We start from the raw sequence: 23,766 nt of genomic DNA, 5'->3' as shown, positions 1-23,766 counted from the left end.
TTAATAATGATGATGAAATTGATCAACAATTTTTTCTAAACTCCATCAATCTTTTTTTAGTTCTATGCTAACTCATAGATTTTTAGTCAAGGCTGTGGAACTTGTTTGTAATGAGGATCTGCAATAATTACGTTTATTAGTTGTGGAAGAGTTTTCTCCAAATACTTCAATGAAAATGGTCCGAATTTTTGTGAAATATGCATTACGACAATGCATGTGTACATGAAAATGTATCAGAGTGTGTTTGGTCAACAACCAATATAGTACTTGAATATTTTTTCTTACTTGACAGAATGGCTATGATTTTTCCTATTTCCAATGCTAAGAACACTGACAGAACACTTTCTGAAGACAATGATTACATCTTGAGCAACATGATGACAACTTTAAATGCTATAGCATAAAAGAGATTCAGAAGTGGAGGGAGGGGGGGGTAGAATTCATCATGGATAGCATTCCTTTCAAAATGCTAATGGATGAGATTAGAAAAACTTTTCATATCATTTAATATGAAAATCTCTTGTTCTCAACACAAAGCATTTGAAAGAGACTTTTCTGACTCAATACTGTATAAGTCTGTACTTCACCTTGAGAGCCAACACTGCTGCATCCGCTACTGATGGAGGCTGTGTCGGACACACTGGCTGTATCCTCTGTGTCCCAGTCATCCAAGTGTTCAACTCCAGTGTTGCTATCAGCTCCTGGAGTAGGACTTCCATTTGTCACCTCAACTGTTGGAACCACAGGTTGCACAGCCATTGCAGACTGATTATTGTCAACTGTCCCCTGAACACCAGTACGGGCTGGAGATTCTTGATTGCTGGACTCAGTTGTACCTCCTACAGTGTCTGTATATTAAAAATTATAGTTTAGATCTCAACATAAAATCTATATATATATATATAATTTGAACTGGTAATGGAAATTACGGGAAAACGGCTGAACGGATTTTAATAAATGACCCCTCATTTTGAAGCTTGGAACTCAAAGTTTTTGAGAAAAATAGTAGTTTTCAGTGAAATGTCAATTTTTCAACATAATTTTCCTATTTTCCAAAATCCATCTGTCGTCAATTTTGAGAACTAGCTAATTGCATTTCAGACTAAAACAAAACACACACTACAGTAAACAATATTACACGAAGGCCATGATCTACAAGAATGCTGACATATTTAGAGCTCAAATTAAATTGGTTATTAAAAACCACTGCCTGCTGGAACGCATCCTATAGCTGCGTAAACTGCCTGCTCAATCAAAGTTATTTTGCCGCTAGGTGGCAGGCAGTACCCACCACTGCTAACATTATCAGTATATGCAAAGTCACTACCTGCCACCTAGTAGCTACTCGCGCATAACCGTTGATTGGGCAGGCAGTGTAAACAGCCATAGGGTGTGATCCAGCAGGCAGTGTTAAAAACTTAACTAACTAAAAATAATTTACAGGTTTGACTCTGTGGTGTGTGATTTTCTGAGTACAGCTGTGTATTGGATATTAAAAACTACAAAACTTGAGGTGGTTTGATGACATTATTACTATTAGAAATTAAATATTATTGTAGTTAATGACATGATGTGACTATTTTTCATTAATTATATATATTAATGCTATATTGATGATATGAAAGTGAGACGTTTTGGGGTTATATAAGTAGATGTAGAGAATAACTTAAATTAGATTTTGATTTCTATATTTTACTGAGTGGCAGCTATATAGTATATATAGTATATGTTACTGAAAGCTATAAAACTTACGTAAGATAATATTATTTAAAAATCAAATATTTTTAGTTATTAATCAAGTGGGGTTGGGTCTTTTTCATATATTTAATGGCAATGTGGTGTAGATATTTATATGCGTGGTTCTCTTCAGTATTGGCTCGAGAGAGAGTATCTTTCATTGTTATGGAAGCAAATAACTTTCAGAATGTCTGGTAGGCCTATTCTTCATTGAAAATAAATCTGAAAAATGTTTATTTGAACGTTTAACGAACTTAGTTTGCAGCATTTGCTGCACAAGTCACTAGTAAGATATAACACCAAAGAATAAATATGAGTAAGTCATAAATCTGAATTTTTCAATAGGATTACAGTCAACTCAAGATATAATGAACATCTGCGGACTTGCATATTTCATTCACTATATCCGAGGTTCACTAAATCCGAAGTGTCTCTCCCCTAATCTTAAATGACAGGAATGAATGAAGTTGTAAACAAGAAAATAAAATACTGTACAGTAATTAAACTATTTCATTTTTGTGGAATGGATTACACTTAGCCTATACTGTTACTCACAGTTGATTTACTTAAACTATGCTGCTGATCCACGTCCGCTTGCGAAAGACCACATTCAATGTCACTTATAACATTCGCCTTACCTTTCAAAGAAAACACTTTACACTTCGACATTTTTATACAGTACATTTACTGTTCGAACGATCAGGTAGAAATGACAAACACTGTTATGGTATGACTGCATACTCAGCCTTGGAATTTCCCGGATTACTTAATGGAAACTAGGAGGGGGGTAGATAGAGTTTGAAACCCATCGGAATCTTACCTTCATTTATACTCTGGACATAATGTCCGTCCCCTTTTAATAAAAGAAGGCAATTTTATTTTCTTGTTGTTTCGATGCTACCTATCATAATGGAAATGTTTCTGAGAACAAAAGGCAACCCTTTGATGGTGGAGGATTACAAATAACAGTATAGTAGTGTGCCTGAGAACAGAATGGCAACCCCTCGACGGTGGAGTGAGACAAGGTCGTTATGCGTTGCCTGGATTTATAGCACAGCTGATTGTCTAGGAATCACTAATCCTACCTTTGTCCTTTGACTAAAGGAGTAAGAAACTTAGAATGTTGTTCTCTACACATTCTTTCAATTTTATACAAGAAGGTCTGACTTCAAATAAGAATTTGTCAGGATACAACTCTTGTAACTTCAGTTTTTAAGGTTCAATATAACTGAAGTGAGGGTTCACTATAAACGGAAATATTAACGTATTTTTTAAAGTATGCAAGTCAGGACCAACGATTTAGACCCCAGTGAATCTGTTACGGTCCTTGCCAGCATTTCCTAGGTCTTCCTAAATTTCTTCCACCTCTTGGGACATATGACAAAATCTGCTTGGACCATCTAGAGCGATCCATCCTCTTGACATGTGTCTGTTACTGAAGCCTGTATTGCTGCAGATAATGGACAATAGAGTCAATTTTTAATTCCTTCAGAATATCTACGTTCCAATGATGGTCAAGAAGAGAGTATCCAGCAGTTGTTCGCATGAATCTCATTTCGGCAGTTGTTAGCCATCTTTCGTCGCATTATTATTATTATTATTATTATTATTATTATTATTATTATCATCATCATCATCATCACCACCATTTCATGAGTATCTAGTAATACATACGTATATCAACAAGAAATTTAATAATTAACTTTTGTAACATAGTCAATAACTACAGTGAATTATATTCTATTCATTTACTTCAAACACGAAGTATAAGAAGTTGAATGTAAAAAAATTAGTTACAATTACAGTAGAACTTGGTTATAGCGATCTCGTTTTGTGCGACACTTCGCCTATAACGTCAAATATTCTGTGGTCCCAACTAATTCCCCATAAGACATATGCTTTCCTACCTTGCTTAATACGACAAACGCATATGCGTCTACCTTGCATATAACGTCATTTTCAACATCAGTTTGGAATAAGATTTTCTAAGAACCAGAGTATTTTAAGAAATATTTTGTTGAAATCTGACCCTGACAAATTCTTTACAGTCTCCTTCTGTCATAGACCTCTGGAATGCAGGCGGATTCCCCACCCCATTGTAACCTGCCTGAATTCATGCAGTATTAGATCAGTTTCGACAGGAAGTTTTCACTAAGTGCACGCATTTTAATGCAGTATGGCCACTAAAAGAAGTGAGTGACACGTTAGAAGTCATTAGAATTAAGAACATGTTCTATGAAGCTCGGGAAGGGAGCAGTGAAATTGCAACTGAAATTATGAACATAGAAATTAATTTAGCCCTAGAAAGTGTGTATTTGGGCAAGTAGAAGACAACAGAGTAAAATGACTGATTACTTCACTTCTAAGTAAAGTAGTTTTGGTGTGTACTGAACAAACTGTTTTAATACAGAATACTGTATTTATAATTGTAGGCCTACGTGTATTTTATTATGTCCATTGTAGGCTTAAAAGTCAATACATAAATCTAAAATAAGCCTAATTATGTTCATTATTTTTCATTTTCCACCTCACTAGATTGATAATGTGAATCTTGGTTACTACGACTCTCGTTTATAACAACATAATGTTTAAGGTCCTTTGGATGTCGTTATAACCAGCTCTACTGTAGTATGTTCTACACAGAAAAACAGACTGGAAGTGACTTCAAAACATGGTCTCGATAATGCAATGGACAACAATGAACACATTACCTTTACCTTTGTTCTTCTTTGGGCTGCTTATCTTACTCTTATCCAGCAGAGTAGAAGCTGGTCCATTTGTAACAGAATTGCCAGCCAGTACGAGATCTCTCTGTGAACGTCGCCATTGCTCCTTCATAACAATAGTGTCATCCTCACGAAAAGAGTAGAAATTGCGGTCACCAACTTGCAAAGTACAAGGTTCAAATACATTCAAAAGACGAAGCCTGCAACAGATGCAATTAATCATTTAAAATGTACTGAAGTGGCAAGAATTTTTAATGTTTCTTACTATTACACAAAAGGGGATTATTCCTGTGTTCGTCCATGGTCTGGAATTTAGGTTTAAGTTTAGATTTAGGACCTCTCCTGGCACCACATTATCATAATCATCCTATCACATCATCGGGGTAATGTAACTCCACCTTCCAGGCACCCCAACCTCAGAAGTGGGTTACAATTAGGCCACGGCCAGGAGAGAAGACCAGAAATGTCGAAAAGACAACCTGGTGGCATTGGATAAAAAAAAAACTATTACACAAAAACTTACGTGTAATGGAAAAACAAATCTTAATATAATTACATCCTTTAAGTCTCCAAGAAATTGTAAAAAAATCATCTGTTTTCAATGATTCGACCACTTGACCTCTTTCATCCTCAATGTTATACAATTTCTGAACATAAGACGTCCACAAGCAGCATAGTGTTTTCAGGCCAAATAGCCAACACATCATATGATACCATATTGTGGCAACCCTGCTAGAAACTTCTCGTTGACTTGGGATTCGAGCACGCATCCGGCAGAAGGGAGGGTGCGCGGCAAGAAAACAGGCGGCGAAGAGGGGAGATGAGGCGAACTCCTAGGGCGCTAGGGTGCGACGCGGGGAAACGAAATGTGGGCTTCTATGGGCACTGGGCTGTGCGAGGTGAGGTGAGGGGCTTAACATGGACAGAAGCCGCGAGAAACAGGTTCTGGAAAGCAACGTGGTGGAAGATACTCGATGTAGTACATTCTAGAACTATGATCTAGCAATAAATAGAAGAGCAGAAAGGCCAGCTCAGTTCAGTTTAGTTTGGACAGCAAGCAGCAGTCAATTTTGTGAAGCAGCCATGAGCGAGGAAGCCAGCCTTTGTGACCGGGGTTCGACTTGAGTGTGTGAAGCAGCAGTGAGCGTCCAGGCGGAAGCAACGCAGTTGGAAGTCTTGAGTTCGAAGTTTAATGGACTGTCTCTGGAAGTCTTGGGTTCGATATACTGTGAACTTGAGTGAATGAGCTAGAAGAACTAGCCAAGGCAAACGAACTGTGAACTGAGAACTGACAGTTTTGTTTTGTAAATAGTGCTTTGTGAACATTGGTTGAGATTAGGAGTACATTGTTGTTCTCAATAATCCAAGTGAATTGTCACTGTCGTCTGTGGAATGCAATAACGAATACTGTGTTGCTGTGTGGAGTGAAATACCCATTGTTGACGGGAGTGTTTTTAAATTCAGTTATAGAAAGTCATTTTTGTTGCAATAAAAGTAACATTATTGTTGTGTGAATTAAAAGTCACAATATTGTATACCACGTCATTCTCCATAAAAAAATCTGTGCTTCAAAAAAAAGGGCAATGTACAGAGTGGTTCACTTAACTTTTTCATCTCTGATAACATTAACTTTAGTTGCTGTACATAATACGACAAATAGAAATTAAATTACCTCGAAAGGGATGTCTCTGCAAAAGAACATCCTAAAAAATTAAGTGTATTTAATAGTTCAAAAGATTCGCAATTTCACATTATTCTTTACTCTAAAGATTAGACATATAGGTGTGTTCCATTTCCAAACTATCCTCTTACACCCATATTATAATATATTAAACAGACCTCTTTAAATCCTCTCCTTGCACCAGAAATTTGGGTTGCTCCTTCTCTGCACCAGCACCATCCTTTGAATATGCTCTGCACTGCCAATGTACCCCTACAGAATCCGTCTGTACTTCTTCCACCACCACTTTAATGATCTTATTAGCCTTGGCGCGCTGTGCTTTAAGCTCCTTTGTACAGTGGATCCACTCTGCTTCCTCAAGGCAATGCAGAGGCCCCCAGAGAGTCTGACCAGGGTAGAAATCATCTCTATGACCTGGAAACTCACAATCCTGAAACATAACATAATATTTCCTCAGTACTTACGAGGATAGGAACTGTATTTAAGTCCTTCACTCACTAACTTAGATGCATAAGAAAGTAATGACTCACAAGGAAAGCTCAACAAGTGATAATGGATTTTCACAATGATTTTTTCCCCCATATTTCCATTTGAAATAAGAAACCTCCCTATAAATTTCTACATCCAGAGAAGGTCTAGTTTTCGAGAAATGATTTTTCAAAACAATCGCTTGACACTCATGTAAGTCTCATATAATCATTGCCATCATGAAGAAGAAAATGTTTAAGGCCCCAAATGTTTATACATTGTCCTCAAAATCAGGGAAGCTTATGAAAACTCACCTCTTCAAATTGTTTCAAGAAGTATACTTTCCATCTGTCAGTAATCATTGCATTCTTTGGTAGATTTGTGGACCAGTTACCAAGATACACAGGCTATAGAAAGAATAACTCCAGAAGGTAAAACAGTTGAAGTGTTAACAGTTCCAAAGCACACAACTCCGAATGTTCAGCCTCTTGACGTTTATGGCTTTAGGCCTTGGAAAAATTTCATTAGGAAGTTCTCTGATAGTGTTTTGTTACTTGACACGAATATTGCATCAGAGATATAATGTGATAAAATTGCAGTCCTTAACACACAATCAGCTTTCATTTCCTAGATATCTGAATATGTTTAAATATTGCTGGCATAAAGTCAGGTACCGTCACAACAAACCCGATAAATTCGTCATTTCTGCAGAATTCTGTTTTCACATTTATGTACAAAAGTGCTCTAGAGCTGACTGTGTGAAACTTATTTTCCAGCAATGTTCATGGTGCAAAGTTCCACTGTGTTTTGAGAACTTTTACAATTTTTACGAATTTTTTTATCAGTAGTGAGTAATTTCAGGTGTGCTTACATTTCATTATCATTTCTTCATAGACTCTTCTATAGCCAATTTCATGGATATTATGTACCTGGTATGTAATTTTCATAACTTAAATTATTTAAAGAGATTTTCACAGTATGATATGCAGGTAGACGAGATTTATTGCCTGATATGACTAGCACACAGCACTGTTTGCATTAGCTGTTATAGCTCTGGATTGAAAAGTTAAAACAAAATCATATCTCAAAAACTAGGCTTTCTTCAGATGTAGAAATTTATAGGGAGGTTTCTTATCTCAAATGGGACATATGGGGGAAAAATCGTAGTGAAAATCCATTATCACTTGATGAGCTTTCCTTGTCATTCAGTAGAATGTTAGTATTGTTTATACCTACGTGGTACTTGATCACGTTCATGAATATCCCCATAGAAGGGTTCATGTCACTGATCATTAACAGTAGGAGGACGACTTTGTCCAAATATTTGTTTCACAGGTAGGAGTAAACAGAAAAATAGTGCACTGATGAAAAGAGAAACCTATCTTAGGCATACAAGATTTCAAAACAATATGTAGAATATACAAGTAGACTCTTAAAATATGTTGATGTTTCCCCTCCCAGTAGTATTTTGTTAGTTGCATTTACATACCTTCCTAGAGTCTGCTGGCAGATTCTTATTTTTTAATATGGGAGAGAGTCAAGACTCAATAAGTTACAAACTGAAGTAGCCACCTACTTTTTTAATGAGGTGCCTGAACCTATCACCTCTAGATGGCAGTATTATCGATGTGTGCAAAAGCAAAACAAAGAAGCAGCAATAATAAAATGGCGGCACTTCTGCACAAGTGGCGACTTCATCCTAGCACTGATGCATGCTTTGTCTCGGGTTGGACTAACACCTGTGACTATCCGGGTTAGCATATTGTCACTTTCATTTTATCTGTTTAGATCATGTCACCAATCTGTTATACATCTGCTTCTGTGACACTCTTCACTGGCTAACCAATTCAGTGTTCGATACTTGTCTGCCCCTCAGAAAATTTCTGCACCTAATTGAGGAAAGCTTTTCCAAAACTCTCTTACTTAAAAAAAATGACAAAAGGAGTTGTACAGAGTGTTTCAAAAATATGGGGCATAATTTCTGGTATGTATTTCCTACATGTAGACAAGCAAAATAGTTCATTACAACATGTGTCCGGAAATGCTTTATTTCCGAGTTATGGCCTTCACAACATTGAAATTCACCGGAATGTTTTTCTTTCCGCAGGTCGTTGTCATTACAGAAGATGTTCAAAATGTCCACCTCCTGCTTGAATACAGACCTCACATCGATGTCTCATTCACCTGCGAACACGATCCCAAACTCCAGGAGTATTGTGTATGTCCTCAGAACATGCCACAATTCGATTCCGAAGGGATTCCAAATCAGGCATCGGAGACGAATAAACCAATGATTTTAAATGGCCCCAAAGGTAGAAATCGAGAGGGTTCAGATCAGGTGAGCGTGGAGGCCAAGCAATTGGGCCACCTCTACCTATCCATCGATCAGCAAACCTTCGATCCAAGTACCGGCGAGCCGTACAACTGAAGTGTGCAGGAGCGCCATCATGCAAGAAGTGAATGTGTTGATGATTGATCAGTGGAGTGTCTTCTAAAACATGAGGTATGGTGTTTTCCAGGAAGTTTGTGTACGCCTGCCCCGTAAGTCTGTTTACAAGTACATGGGGTCCAACTAATCGATCACCAATGATACCGGCCCACATGTTGAGGGAGAACCGCACCTGGTGATGAGATGGAACAGTTGCACATGGGTTTTCATACACCCATACAAGCTGATTGTGGAAATTTGTTATGCCATCTTGTGTGAACTGTGCTTCATCTGTAAATAATACTAAGGCAGGAAAGTTCGGATTTACACCACACTGCTGCAAGAACCACTGACAGAACCTACCTCGTGCAGGGTAATCTGCTGGTGACAGGGCCTGTACACGTTGCAAATAATAAGGATACAATTGATACTCTTTCAACAGTTTCCAGACAGTCATATGAGGAACACTGACTTGCAACGCTACCCTTCGTGTGCTGATAGAAGGAGTCATGTTCACAGCCTCCAGAATCTCCTCCTGTATTTCTGGAGTTGTAGACTTGGTCGTCCCCTTCCCAAACCAGGAGAGTTAAATTTTCCATACTTGCACAGACGGTAATGGAGACGTACAAATGTCTTCCGAACTGGACATTGTCGCTGTGGGTACCTCTCCTGGTACAAACAATGAGCCAGCGCAGCATTGCAGTCTGCCTTACCGTACATGAAGTGTATCTCTGCCAGCTCTTGATTTGAATACATGTTGCACAGTCTAACGCCTACACAACACTGAATGTAACCTTTGCCTCGGAATGAACTGTCAGAGTGCCCTCTTAATGTCTCCTTTGACGGCAACGACCTGCAGAAAGAAAAACGTTCCAGTGAATTTCAATGTTGTGAAGGCCATAACTCTGAAATAAAGCATTTCCGGACACATGTTGTAATGAACTATTTTGATTGTCTACATGTGGGAAATACATACCTGAAATTATGCCCCGTATTTTTTAAACACCCTGTATAGTGCATTGCCTATTTGAAATAGCCCTCCTTCATCCTACGCAATAAGTTTTTTGCGTAACTAGCCTTGTCCCAGTGTGATTAAGTGGAAAAGTTTAATTGTTTTTGCAAAACTGGCTTTCTAGTATGTGATCGTTTGCAAAACTCGCTTTCTGTTGTAAAATATGTATTTATTTATGTATTTTGCAACGACAGGTACTTACTGAGATTTACATCTTTGACCTAAAAACAACTTTAATATAAAATAATAAAATAAAAAAAAATAAGACATAGAATGCAAAAGGAAAAGAAAATGGCTTCATTGTCTCATTAACTTCCTCGCCTCCCAGTATCGGTCACACTCTTTCACTTTGGTTAAGGTTGGACAGCGAAGTAGGTGGTCCCTGTTCATATCTTCTTGTAGATCACACAAGGTACATTTTGGGTCTGGTAGTAAGCCAAAACGATGGAGGTGTTGAGCTAGACAGTCATGCCCCGTGCATAAGCAGAACTTTGCGACTGCTTCATTTCTTGGTCTATTTGATATTTCTAAGATGTCCCTTTGCCAGTGTTTCTCTTGTGTTCTGCTCTTAATATCTTGTGCATAAGCTTCTTGGATAACATTCTTGATATTTAATTTAGCTGTAAAATAAGGTATTTGTTGTTTGGGTTATCTGGGCGCCTTTTTTAGCCAATATGTCAGCCTGGTCATTTCCATATATACTGCAATGGCCAGGAATCCACTGTAGTTTTACTTGTTTATTTTTTTCTGTTAAGAAGCATACCGTATTTTGGCTGTTCTGGATTAATAAGGATTGATGTTGTAAAATATAATTACTTTACAATCAAAGGTGCCAGTAAGTGCAATACACTTTTTATTTTGATCTGATACACTTGCAACAATGTGTAGTAATATTATACGACAGCTGTGTAATGTGCATGCACAATATTTTAAGAAACTTAAACCCAGTATCTAGTAGTGTAGCTGCTGAATGCTTAGAGATATGTTGTAAGATTTTCAGTAATAAGAATTTAATCTAATTTCTTACTATGGATGGTCAATATTCTGCTTTTGACACTACTGTGGATAAACAAAGGAAAAAGCAGTGTGAAAGGATAAACAGAAAAAAAAAAAAGTTCTAGGTACTCAGATAATAACGCTGGAATGCTCGATGTTTCTTGCTCACACATGGATGAAAATTAAGCAGCTAAGAGAGGACTATATGGGTGTTGTTTCTACAGTTATTATTAGTTTCTGACATTTAGCAAAACCAACCTCTTGAGCTTTCAATAGGAGAAATGTGTTATTCAAGGCAAGCATGATTGTACAATTTTTGCGTAATGAGAAATTAAAAAAAAAAAAAACACTTCTACACTTGGCTAAAAACACTATCAGGTTGATGGGTTAATGAACTAACATCTGGAGTAATAAACTCTCTTGATAATTTGAAGATAATTAAAGAAAAAGGCATTCCTAGTACAACACTATGATTGTTTTTCAGAATCCTGCACGTCACAGAACAAAAACAGTATATTACTTGTGACTAGCAAGATTTCTATATAAATCTTAAGTTCAGAAATAAATCTGAAGTATTCAGAAATATCATACATTACTTCTCCAAAAGGGGGTCTAAGTTTCATGCACTATGGGAACTAAAGGATTATACAGCCAATGTCTATTTAAAAAGTGCTAAATAAACATTAATTTTATTGTGAGTAGTGTATGTTGTACGAGGTTCATCCAGGAAGTAAGTTCCAATGGCCGATAAAGAAAACAAAAACATCAATAAGGAAGAAACATTTATTGCACTATTTACAGAGATTCACTGGCTACTTCTCAACATAGTCACCAACGTTATTGAGGCATTTATCGTACTGATGCACCAACGTTTGTATGCCATTGTCATAGGAGTCTGCCGCTAATATTTGAAGCCATAAAGTCACTGCTGTCTGTACCTCAGCATCATTGTGGAAATGTTTTCCTGCCAGAAAGGGCTTCATGAGAGAGAAGAGGTGAAAGTCACTTGGTGTGAGGTCGGGGCTGTAGGAAGGACAGTCGAAGATCTCCCATCCAAATTGAAGCAACAGATTCCGTGTGGTGTTGGCTGTATGGGGTCGTGCATTGTCGTGCAAAAGTGTAATGCCTCTTGTCAGCATTCCACGTCTCTTGTTCTGGATTGCCCTTCTCAGATTTCACAATGTCTGACAATACTGCTCACCACTAATGGTTTCTCCTCATGGTAAAAACTCGCACATGAGGACACCATGTCAATCCCAGAAAACAGTGCATATGATTTCTTTTGACAGAGATTGTCTGCTTGAATTTGGTCCTCACAGGTGAACCACTATACCGTCAATGCATGGATTGTTATTTTCTTTCTGGTGTGGCATGCAACACCCATGTTTCATACCCAGTGACAACATTGTCGAGAAACTCGTCACCTTTCTCTGTGTACCACTGAAGGAATGTCAATGCTGCGACCAGGCATTTCGTTTTGTGTTCATCTATCATCTGCTTTGGCACCCAGCTTGCACACACTTTCCGAAAACCAAGCCATCGAGAGACGATTTTGTGCAGCAATGAGCGAGACATCTGGGGGAATTGACCAGAGAGTTGCGAAATTGTGAAGTACCGGTTCTGCAAAACTACTAGCCGCAAATTTTCCATCAGTTCTGGCATCACCAGAGATGGTCAGCCACTATGATCTTCATCGTGCAGATTGGTTCGGCCTTCAGTGAATTGCCTGCATCATCATTTGACCATATTGTCACTCATAACGTCGGGTCTATACATGTTGCACAATTGGTGGTGGATCTCTGCTGGAGATTGCTTCCAAGTGTAGAGAAATCGGGAAACTGCACGAATCTCGCAGTTGGCGGGAGACAATATCAGTGCAGCCATTTTTTCTTAGCGCTGTGCAATAACTTCTGTCATCACAAGACTGAAACTGCACTGCATTATTCCCACTTGGTTAGTCATGATCTGGCTCTTGCTCATAAACCTCAGACCCTTGATGAAATTCTTATAAAACCACTATTGCTGGAGATAGTGAAGTGCATGGTGAACGAAAAAACTGCAAACTTGATCTCCAATGTGCCTTTATCAAATAACACTGGATGTAATCAAATCAAGGATCTATTAAACAATGTTAAAAATATCTAATTTCCCCCATCAGTCAAACAAAATTTTTGCTACAACCCTAGATCATATATAAAACAGATCAGCCAAGCTTATATTAAATTTGGACGCAACTGGAAAATAACGGACGCTATGCGTCGCTAGTGTCGAGAAATAAGCTTGCGATATCAAACACTAGATGGCAGAGTACCTGAACAGTACATAGAGTAATACGACTGTGGGATGACTTTTTTACGTCATGCCACCTCCAAATTTCTTTCTCATTGTAATGTGAGGTTATGTTACAATAAGACTTTGATGTGTCGCTAAATTGTAGCATACAGAAGCTTGTTTTACCCAAATTCATCAACACACACAGATGCCATTTTGGTACATGGCTGATATAATGTTGTTTGCGTTCAATATATAATCTGTCATCATTTGATGTACGAAATCTAATGTTTTTAATTTTCAGTATACAATACCTCCCTAGCAACAATTATCACAAAATACTAAAAAGAGCAGATTTGTCTGCGTTTGTTGAATGCACATCATGATGCTCACGAAAAGGCACTAATTTATTTTGTGTGAACAAGGTTACAATTTTTGAATATGAAGGAAAAGCAGGTATCCCTCTTCTGAAATTTATCCGAAAAAGGAAGAATTACAACTCCCTCCCCCCAAACATGTTTCCTCTTTTCTAGGCCTACATGTTTTCATTTTACAGGTGTATTATATGATGCGATATGGAAGCAGATAAATAATAACTGTACGTTTCTCGTCCACATTAAATTCAACGTGTTCTTAACGTAGGCCTGATATATTGCTTCATGTAGGCTACACAGCTGGCAGTGTTCTTTTTACGAATAAGCGGTCGTACTAATCATTTTCTTTTCATCTGAACTATTGCTGGAATATGCGTTTGTGTTTTTATTTGCTCTGTATGTTGTTAAATAACTACTGAACATCGTCTTTGGTTAACAAATTGTTCTAGTATTCGTTTTATATCAGTCTTACGGTATTGAATTATGTCCATAATGTGGGCGAGATATTATCAGGCTGGAAAATTCGCTCTGAATGCATTTTTTTACACAATTTTCTAATTTTAAGCAGATTTACGATACCCTGTGCGGTTTCTCTGCCAATGCAGAGTTAATTGCAATATACGGTAATTCTGTTATTTTCCTGACACTTTTATATCCGTTCTCATAAACGTACTGATTTAGATTCTTTACCCTACTGTAGGTATTTTGCTCTCTACAAATCATCGTTAGTCAAATGAAATAGCCTATAATAGTTGTTTGTAACGAATTAGTAGACAACCTCAATCTCTCCTGACTGCCTCCCTTACGAATTTCTTTCTCACTTTAATCAAATTTACTTTATACTGGTCCTTAAATTACTGAAACTAGTGCTGAGGTAGTTACGGTGATTTCTGAAGTGAAAATCGTTCAATTTATAAGGGTGAAATCAAAAATAATTTTTGCAGCCTTTCCTTGTCCTTAATTGGAAATTTGAGTAACTTCATATGACGACAATATTTCTTCCTTCTTCTACAGTTAACATAATCGCAGATGGACATTTCTAAATGAAGTTTGTTACACAGAAACCTTTGAGACAATATTGACACTTGAAGTTCTTTATATAGTTAATCTATAAGAGTTAAACTAGCGCTGAGGTAGTTTCCTTCATACTCAGCTTATTCACCTTGCATACATGAGTCTGTAACAGGTTAGGTTTGGTCAGTGCTGTCATGGTAATTTTTTTCTTGGCCATACACCCCACCTCTTGTTTTCTCCCTTGAAATATATTTTACTCTTCTCTCTCTATTTCGCCAATTGTCATTTAATTATTTTTCTTAATATTAAAGAAGAAGTAAAGAAATTGTTTTGCTTTACAATTTAATTGTACAAGTTTGATTTAAAGAATACACCATGTAGACCACCATAGATGCACACTTGTCTCGATGAATCTTGGAGTGTATATTTGCAGCTCTTCTTGTTTTTCAACCATTATTTTATATAATTCTGGATTCCAGTGCTGAAGAGGTGAATAATTTTTGTTAATGAACATCAAACAAAATAGCCTACCAGTAGGTACAGTAGGAACAGGAAGAGATGATCTAAGATCTGTATAGATCTCCATGTACAAAACTTAGGCACCCATATGCCGTATGGCTCCTTACAGACAAAATTTTCATTTCCCCATACGATTAATTAAAAAAAATTGTAGGTTCCATACGATATATGGCCTCGTGTGGCCTCCATGACAGCACTGGGGTCAGTTAGTTTAGGCACTTTTACACCTTGCATATACAATCAACTGCATCTCCACAAAAAAATTCCTTATAAATTGAACGGTTTTCACTTCAGAAATCACAGGAACCGCTTCACCCAGGTAAGTAGTTAGCAGTTAATCATTTCAAAGCTCTTGTTATATTATGAAATAGCATCACACAATGCTGCCAAAATAAATGTTCCCAGTGTTAAAATTACAGAGTGTAAATTTCGCTTAGGACAGTTTTTGCTCTGGAAAATTAAAGGAAACAAACAGTATATCAAACCAGCAGCTGAGACACAAAGCACCTGAAATTCGAAAGTGGTTAAAAAATTTTATATTTCGTTCTTTCTTATTTACCAGCAACAGAAGTACAGGTATCAGATTTTTTGCAGAGCTAATATCAGAGGCCCCTCCTATTAGAGAATGTTTTGAATATTATTATATTCTGGAAAACTACATTGGCACATCAACCTCCCCTCCCCCCACCTGAATTCTGGGCTGAAGCACGGAAATTTCGAAATGTACAAACTACAGATGCGGCAGAATATTACCACAATGGTCTTCAGCAAGAATTTTGTAAGACATATCCAAATATCTTCATGGTCATTATATGTATTAAAATAAAACATATACTACATGTGAAGTACCTACTAAAAATGAAATAGAATTTGGAAGGACAATAAAAAAGTGGAATGGACAAACACTAAGAAACTATTCATCTTGAATCAGTATGAACAATAGGACACTTTTTTTTGGTGTTAGTGGTATAGAATATGAAATTAAGTTGCATCAATAAGTTTTTCGAGTTTAGCATTACTTTAAGTATTTATTGTCCCCCTGTTGGAAAGATGGAATTACTTTGTTTGAAACTTGATGAAATTTTATTGTACCTTAACTCAATTTATTAAGGTACAATAAAATTCAAAATAATAACTGCAGGCCATTTTAAAATAAATCTGTTGGATGTAAATTATTATTTCTTAATTTATTAGGACCATAAAGGTATTGTTACAAGCGATAGATTGAATCATTTTTATCTTAATAATTTAATGTAGGATGATTATTTCGGGAATTGTTATGCTCTAAATTGTGAGGATATTTTAATACTTTTTTAAAATATAAATTTGGAATGTGTTTCCAGTTAGTAAAGAGTAATTCAGAGAGACAGAGGTCTCAAGCATATTTATTGACACATGCCAGAATTATTAAATACGAAAAAAAGAGTTCTTGCACTAACATGCTGTTTATAAAGTAACCAAATCTTAAGAAATACAGTATATGTACTGGTATTCTATATAAAGGCATAGGAGTGAATATAAATCTGTTTTAAGGAATTCCTATTTAATATTCCTGCTATAGGAACATGACAAAATAAATACAACGCAGCATGGAAGCTAATTCAACTCTTATCGAGTATTGTTGATGAGATGTGTTATGAAGGTAGACCGAATCATTCAATATAAATGTATAAATAGGACGAATAATAATAGATTAATTTCAATGTATGTAGTATCAAAACTGAAAGCGGTAATTAGTCTATGAATGATGTCTTAACCCGTCATAGCCCAAACTCATTACAGATGTACAAATTGTTTATAAATGATTAAATAATGTTTATTATAGCCTATAGAAGTATTGTTTATTGAGAATTCATGGAAAATCATATTTACAAACGAACTGTAGGGGTGTCACCTGTAGGTGACATTGGGCAATAAATCTTATTGTCACATTTAATGACTGCAATATCATATTTTATTCAGTGGAGAATATTTAAGTTAGCATATATGTGATAATACTACTGGATGGGACTGAATCGATGGCTGGATGTCTGTATGGAGCTTTCCCATAAAGACCACAACATACTTGCACGATATTTCGCCGGAATTCTCAATATGTCAAGTCTTTTTGTATTGCATCTCTTCTTGATACTAACCACGCATTATGACAGGCTGCATCGAGATCAAATGAAAAATTGTGTACACCATTTCGTTAAATGAAAGCTCACTTTCAAGGAATGAACATTTTCGTCAAATCTATCTACTCCTTCCATGTATTTGATGTACTATTCAATAACCGAAGGGCAATCCACTTGAATTTTGCTTCATTTCCCTGCAATAGCACTGACTCGATCTGCTTTAAAAATTGGAGTTACATTGTGTCAGTTTGAAGCAAGAGTGACAATATTATTATCATGCCATCGAACAACAGCATCATCCTGTGTCACAGCGAAAGATATTGCACCATGATTGCACTTTTTCATGTGCTTAGCGAGGTAGCCAAGCTGCTGACCATAGTTTATATCCAAAACGCATGAATATGAATATGCTGATTGTCACTGTCTTCAATAATAGGGAACCATTGTTCATGAATAGATTTGTGACTCCACCATATCTTTTCAAACTGTTGGCCAAAATTGTCATTTAGAATCTCGAAGTATCTTCGGAGTTTTCCAAATTCATCATTAGGAGCAAGATTGAAATTGTCTGAAAGATGTAAATATTTATGGATTTTTGTAAACCTACTTCTCCTCATGGTATTGGATACAAGTTCACTGTGTACATCTGATTTTGTTTCGCAAAACATTGTTATGCTTTGGGGAGACATGTAGCCCGTCAGTAAGAGAATGGCAATGTAAACTTTTATATCATTTTTGTCCAATTCAATAGAATGATTCCTTTGGAGGACATACAATTTTGACATTTTAAACATGACAGCGAGTATTTCTTCACTGAACAGGGGCTCGAAACATTAGACAGGAGTAAGTTTTGATTCATTATAATCTGTAAATGTTTCATCTAAGTCGCCTCTTCCAGATTTACAAGTAAAGATTTCTTCTTTGTCAGACCACTCTTTATTACGAAAAGAAATATTAGAAGTAGATTTATTTTTTTTTCTCTGCTGAAGTCTAATACTAGAAATAGATTGTCTTTCATCGCGAGAAATGTTCTGTGTTCTTTCGTAGATAATAATTATTTCTTCCATGTATATTCATATCTGAATTCGGTAGTTTGTTTTTGTCTGTTGAAACTTCAGTGTTTATTTCCTCAATATAAGAATTGGACATTGTTATCTAGTCAATTGTTGATAGTCTCGGGTTACTTCCTTCATCATTATCTATTAGTACATCATTGGCAGAAGTAACGTTGACTTCAAATGTAGGTCTGAGTATTCTTCCTGGAAGATGGTTGATGTCACTGGTTGTTTCGTCACCACTTTCCTCATCGATAACTGGTCCATCAGCCGGTGAAAATATGGTAATATCAGTAACAGACGAAGCTCCAACTGTATCTTCGTCCATCACCTCCAGTATTTCATACACAGTCAGACTATAGAAGAAAAATAAGTAACATAACTATATTAACATAATGAGATCGGACATTTAATGTTCTGACCAATGTCACCTGGAGGTGACATGTCACTTTGTAGTCCCTATATACACCATATGCACCTTTTTTACTTGTTTTTGAAAATTGCATATACAATATCAATAGTTTAGTAATGTATATATGGAAACAAAAATAAAACTACTTAACTCTTAGTACTATTTTCACAAGCCATTATGTGAAGTGCGCACAAAGTTGAGATTCTCCTGCATTCACGCTGATGTTTTCTTCTCTACTGCTGCAGATTTACGAGCTAGTCGCCAAAAATGGTTGAAATTCAGTTACCATATGTCTAATAAGGCATTGTCGACGGCGATTTATGTTTAAATATATTTACTGCTAATTTTGGACAGCTTGTTAGGGAGCGTCACCTGTAAGGTGACATTGGGACATCAAGAGTTAACAAGTATAAATAAAATGGACTCTTGACAATAGACACACATTTGGCTTCAGTAATAACTAGGACTTCAAGGAATTTATGGTAGCTCACCTGTCAGGCAAAACTCTGAATAGTCAGCATTGTCGAACTATAGAAGCGCGATTAAAAAGTATTTTTTCCCCCACCCATTACATATGATTGTTTTTTTCAAGTCCCGGTAATAACATTATTAAATTAATTATCCCACATATTTGGGTGGTGCCTTTCTTTGTTTCTGACATAATTTATGAGAGTTTCTCTTTTACACTTCAATAGAGAAATACAACTTTCAGTGGACAATGAACGTGTAACTCTAATGGAACTCTAAGAACCACAGCATTAATGTTTTCTTCTTTTCTTTCATGCCCTTTAGTTTTTGTTGCAGATAACATCGTGCTATTGGATAATTATACATGCACCTTTCTAATAAAATTGGCATATATTTCACTGGTCTCAGAAGTAAAATTAAATGTATAATAGCTTCTCGGTGCAAAATAGTTACTGAAAATTATTGTAGGATTTGAATAGAAATGTCACTTCTCAGGCAAGGTTATTCGTGGATGACTGTATAATATATAGAAAAAATTAGTGATAAATCTTATATCACCGCCTTGCAAAACTAGCTTGACGTTATTGAAAACTGGACTACAACAAATAAAATTAAAATCAATGTGAGCAAAAGTAAATCAATATGTATCCTTCTGTAAAACACAAAATTAAATTCGTCTCATATACCAATTAAATGGATTACCAGTGTCACAAGTAAACACTTAGGTACTGTATATATTTTAGTAACAAACTGGTTGAAATAAGTCACTAATATTACAAGGATAGCCTGGAAAACACTACATTTCTTTATGCATATTCTTAAGAAAGCTAACCAAAAGTCAAAAAAATTAATGTACATAACCCATGTTCGGTCCACTGCTGTGGAGTAATGGTAGGCACATCTGACCGTAAAATGAGTGGGCCCGGGTTCAAATCCTGATTGGGGCAAGTTACCTGGTTGAGGTTTTTTCCGAGGTTTCCCCCAATTGTAAGGCGAATGTCATGTAATCTATGGCGAATTCTCAACCTCATCTCGCCAAATATCATTTCACTATCATCAATCCCATCGAGGCTAAATAACCTAGTAGTTGATACAACATCGTTAAATAATCAATTTAAAAAAAAAGTCAGATAAGCAGAGGAAGTTACAAAAGCTTGTGGTGGCGAAGAATTTAAAGCGTCTGTGTTGTTAAAAAAAGGGAAGTACTACAAATGGCAGAAAAAGTGGATAGCCTATATTGATGTATTTGTTACGTGACATTACACAGGAGATATCACCACATATAGTTGTAAACAACCGTGGATATTTTAAATCTGAAAGTGTACTTTAGTGTAATCAAGTGGTGCTTTGTATAATAAGAACTGTAGGCACAGTGTATACAGTAAATCTCTATATGCATTTGAAAAGATTAGTAATCAACTTGACAGAAATGTTCGTGTGTCACAATATAATTTGTAATATTTTATTTGTTAATGGCACTGTTATTTTTATTAAAGTATGCGATTTAGCAGTTACATGTACCACACAAATGTCTTAATTGTTCGAAAACAACTAAATGCATTTATGACATTTGGCATAATAATATGAACATTTTCCATTTTGGTAATAAATTAAGTGGCAAGAAAATGTTCATGTGTCACACCATATAATATTTAATATTTTTTACATTATTAATTATTCCTTTTCATTATGATTTTCTGTTTATATTTTGGAATGCTTACGTTAAAAAACAGTGATGTGTCTTTCATGAACTCCTAAGTATTTGATTAAATATCCTGTGAAGATCATAGTTACTTCGAAAATGTTACGTGTGTGACTATGGAATGACCCATCAGTATTGTTAGTATTGTTACAAATTACAAAACCTGAAACTGTTAGAATGGGATCAGGAGTAGTGACAAAAAAATGTAATGTTGTAGGTCTACATCAACATGACTATTTTAATCCAGTTTCGAATAGTTTTTAAGTTTTGAAGGCCTTTTGAGGTAAACAGGATTGAACATGTGAGGGAAGGGCTATTTCTTGGTAATGGATTAGGCCTGTATATTTTATAATATTATTAACTATATATTGTTAAAGTACCTAGTAAATATCGTAATATGTATATTATATAATACTGTAAACGAGACAATATCACAGGCTGCAAACTACATTATTCTTGTTTTTGTATAATTATACGAACACGTATGAAATAAACAAGACTACCATTGGTTAGGTTAGGATAGGATTACTTATATATTGTAATCAGGCTATATGTACAAATTTTCCAATATACTACTATCATAACTAAATAGGTAATGTTAACATTAATTTTCATACGTTTTTGTGGTGCAAGTTAAAATAATTCAAAGTAAAGTATAACAAAACTCCGACAACATTATAATTATGAACGTCAAATTCTCTTATTTTATTTATTTTTCAGTGTTTAGTCCCTTATTTCCCATTGTTCTTTGGATTTATCATTAGTGAAATATCAATTAACGGATAAATTATGTTATACACTCAGTTGATAATATAAATAATATTCACGACAAATATATAAAAACAGAAGAGATAACGAATCATAATTTAGCCGACCGACAACTTTATAACATGGTCTAAATATTCTAGGTAGATTGGCTTTGCGGGAGACTCTGTATTGTATTCTATTCAATACAAAGGCGTACTTTATCTTATCTCCCCGCTTCGCCCACGTGACAACTATAAATAGCTCCCTCGTTCCGAACTTGCCAAGGTCATATAAGCCAATAATATTTATCCATGGTCATCAGTTGTCGACAGTACATACCGTTGCTTACGAGATTATCTCGTAAGCAAGAAATAATCGATTTAGACCGACCAGACCGGTTCAGAGTTCGTGTCTCGTGATGGTGTTGGTCATTGTGCCATCTGTTGACGATTACTGAACTACATCAAGCCGGCCTCGACTGCAAACCCTAAAGCCTATATAAGAGAGCTATCTGTTAGTATATATGATCTAGGCTACAACTAGACGAATCCTTGGATGCTGCTGGATTAGCTGTGTTAATGATGTTTGTGTGGTACGAATTTTCAGGTTCTTTTCATGAAGATATTTTGTTCTGCAAGCCATTGCTATCCTCTACAAGTGGTCCTGAAAATTTTTCCCTGATGTCTTCTTCATTGAAAACTCAATACCGTGGGACAATTACATTGATATGTGCAAAGATGGTATAGAGATCACGGTAGGTCCTGTTGCTGGTGGTGTTACAAGGATCAAGAAAGTTTAAAAAAACTGCAAAAGTAGTGATTGTGTACTACACTGACATGTTCTCACAACGAAAAAAAGTCAGTGTTATTAAAGCAGGTACTAGACAAAGCCATCAAAATTATCAATTTTGTTAAGACACGATCTTTGCAGTTTAGACTACTCAAAATCCTGTGTGAAGATATGGGAAGTACACACAAGATATTGTTATTACACACACAAAATTGCAATGGCTGTTGTGCGGTAAAGCGCTGTCCCATTTACTTGACCTTCGAATTGAAGTTTCTTTACTTTTGAATGACCAAAACAGTTTGCTAGCAGATTATTTGAATGATCAGGAATGGTTGTGCAAATTATGTTACTTGGTAAATATTAAAAAAAAAATGAATGAATTTAGCACATCCAAACAAGGGAAACGAAAGACTATATTCGATGTTAATGACAAATTGCTGGGCTGAAGAAAAAGATAGCGCTCTACATGGAAAGCGTCGAGAATAAGGATCTGACATGTTTCTCACTGACTTCAAACTTTATAGAAGAAAATAACGTAACAATGTATGACTAATTCATAGCAATAATAAAAGAACACCTCGGCAATTTGCTTTAAAATATGAATTCAGACTTTCCAAGGGACACCCAGGAATTGATTCGAAAGAAATATGAGTGGATTGTAGATCCATTCTCAGTGAAATCAAAACCAGCAGCCCTCACTGCGGCAGAATATGAGATCCTTATAGCCATGGTTTTGGACAGCCACTGTCAATCATCATTTAAAAGCAAACCACTTCCCGAATTTTGGGCTCAGTTAGGGAAGGATCTTTCGATATTAAGTTAAAAAGCTAAATTGCTCTTACTGCCTTTTGGTAGCTACTACGTACCTCTGTGAAACGGCCTTTTCGAGGTACATGGCTACAAAAACAAAATATCGAGTTTGTTTGGATGCAGAAGACGATATGCGTCTTCAAGTGACTTCTGTCTCTTGAGTACCTATGAGCAAGCCGAATACCTCAACGTGAATTAAGGAATATTTCAGCTTGAAATAAGTTAGTTGACTGTAAGCTCATAGATCGACTTCTTCTCATGGTGGACCTCGGCTGACTGATGACATCCTACTTCAAAACATATTGTTGTGTCCACAATGAAGTCCTGTTTAGTGTGAGCATTATGAGCTAAAATATCGACTCATCTCTTGACCCATTTTCAGCTAGACAGGAGATGTCTTCTATTATCCAGCCCTTATTTCTTAATATGGCAGCAATTTT

General features: G+C 36.1%; 1 protein-coding gene across 4 annotated transcripts in view; it reads right to left on the bottom strand.

The window, feature by feature from the left end:
- The window catches only part of LOC138701696 ((E3-independent) E2 ubiquitin-conjugating enzyme UBE2O), a 58,694-nt gene that overhangs the window by 31,456 nt on the left and 3,472 nt on the right, over positions 1–23,766 (bottom strand). For 3 of the 4 annotated variants that reach the window (XM_069828873.1, XM_069828871.1, XM_069828872.1), the window contains 3 exons: positions 6,303–6,574; positions 4,449–4,663; positions 588–848 (listed from right to left, as the gene is read on the bottom strand). In XM_069828873.1, coding sequence (XP_069684974.1) covers positions 588–848; positions 4,449–4,663; positions 6,303–6,574 — 748 coding nt within the window. The remainder of the gene's footprint in view (positions 1–587; positions 849–4,448; positions 4,664–6,302; positions 6,575–23,766) is intronic. The other variant, XM_069828874.1, reaches the window with a different exon arrangement.

The sequence above is a fragment of the Periplaneta americana genome, chromosome 6 (assembly GCF_040183065.1).
Source record: "Periplaneta americana isolate PAMFEO1 chromosome 6, P.americana_PAMFEO1_priV1, whole genome shotgun sequence".
NCBI lineage: Eukaryota > Metazoa > Arthropoda > Insecta > Blattodea > Blattidae > Periplaneta > Periplaneta americana.
Note: the sequence above shows the minus strand (reverse complement) of the source record. Positions and strands in the feature narration are given on the sequence as shown.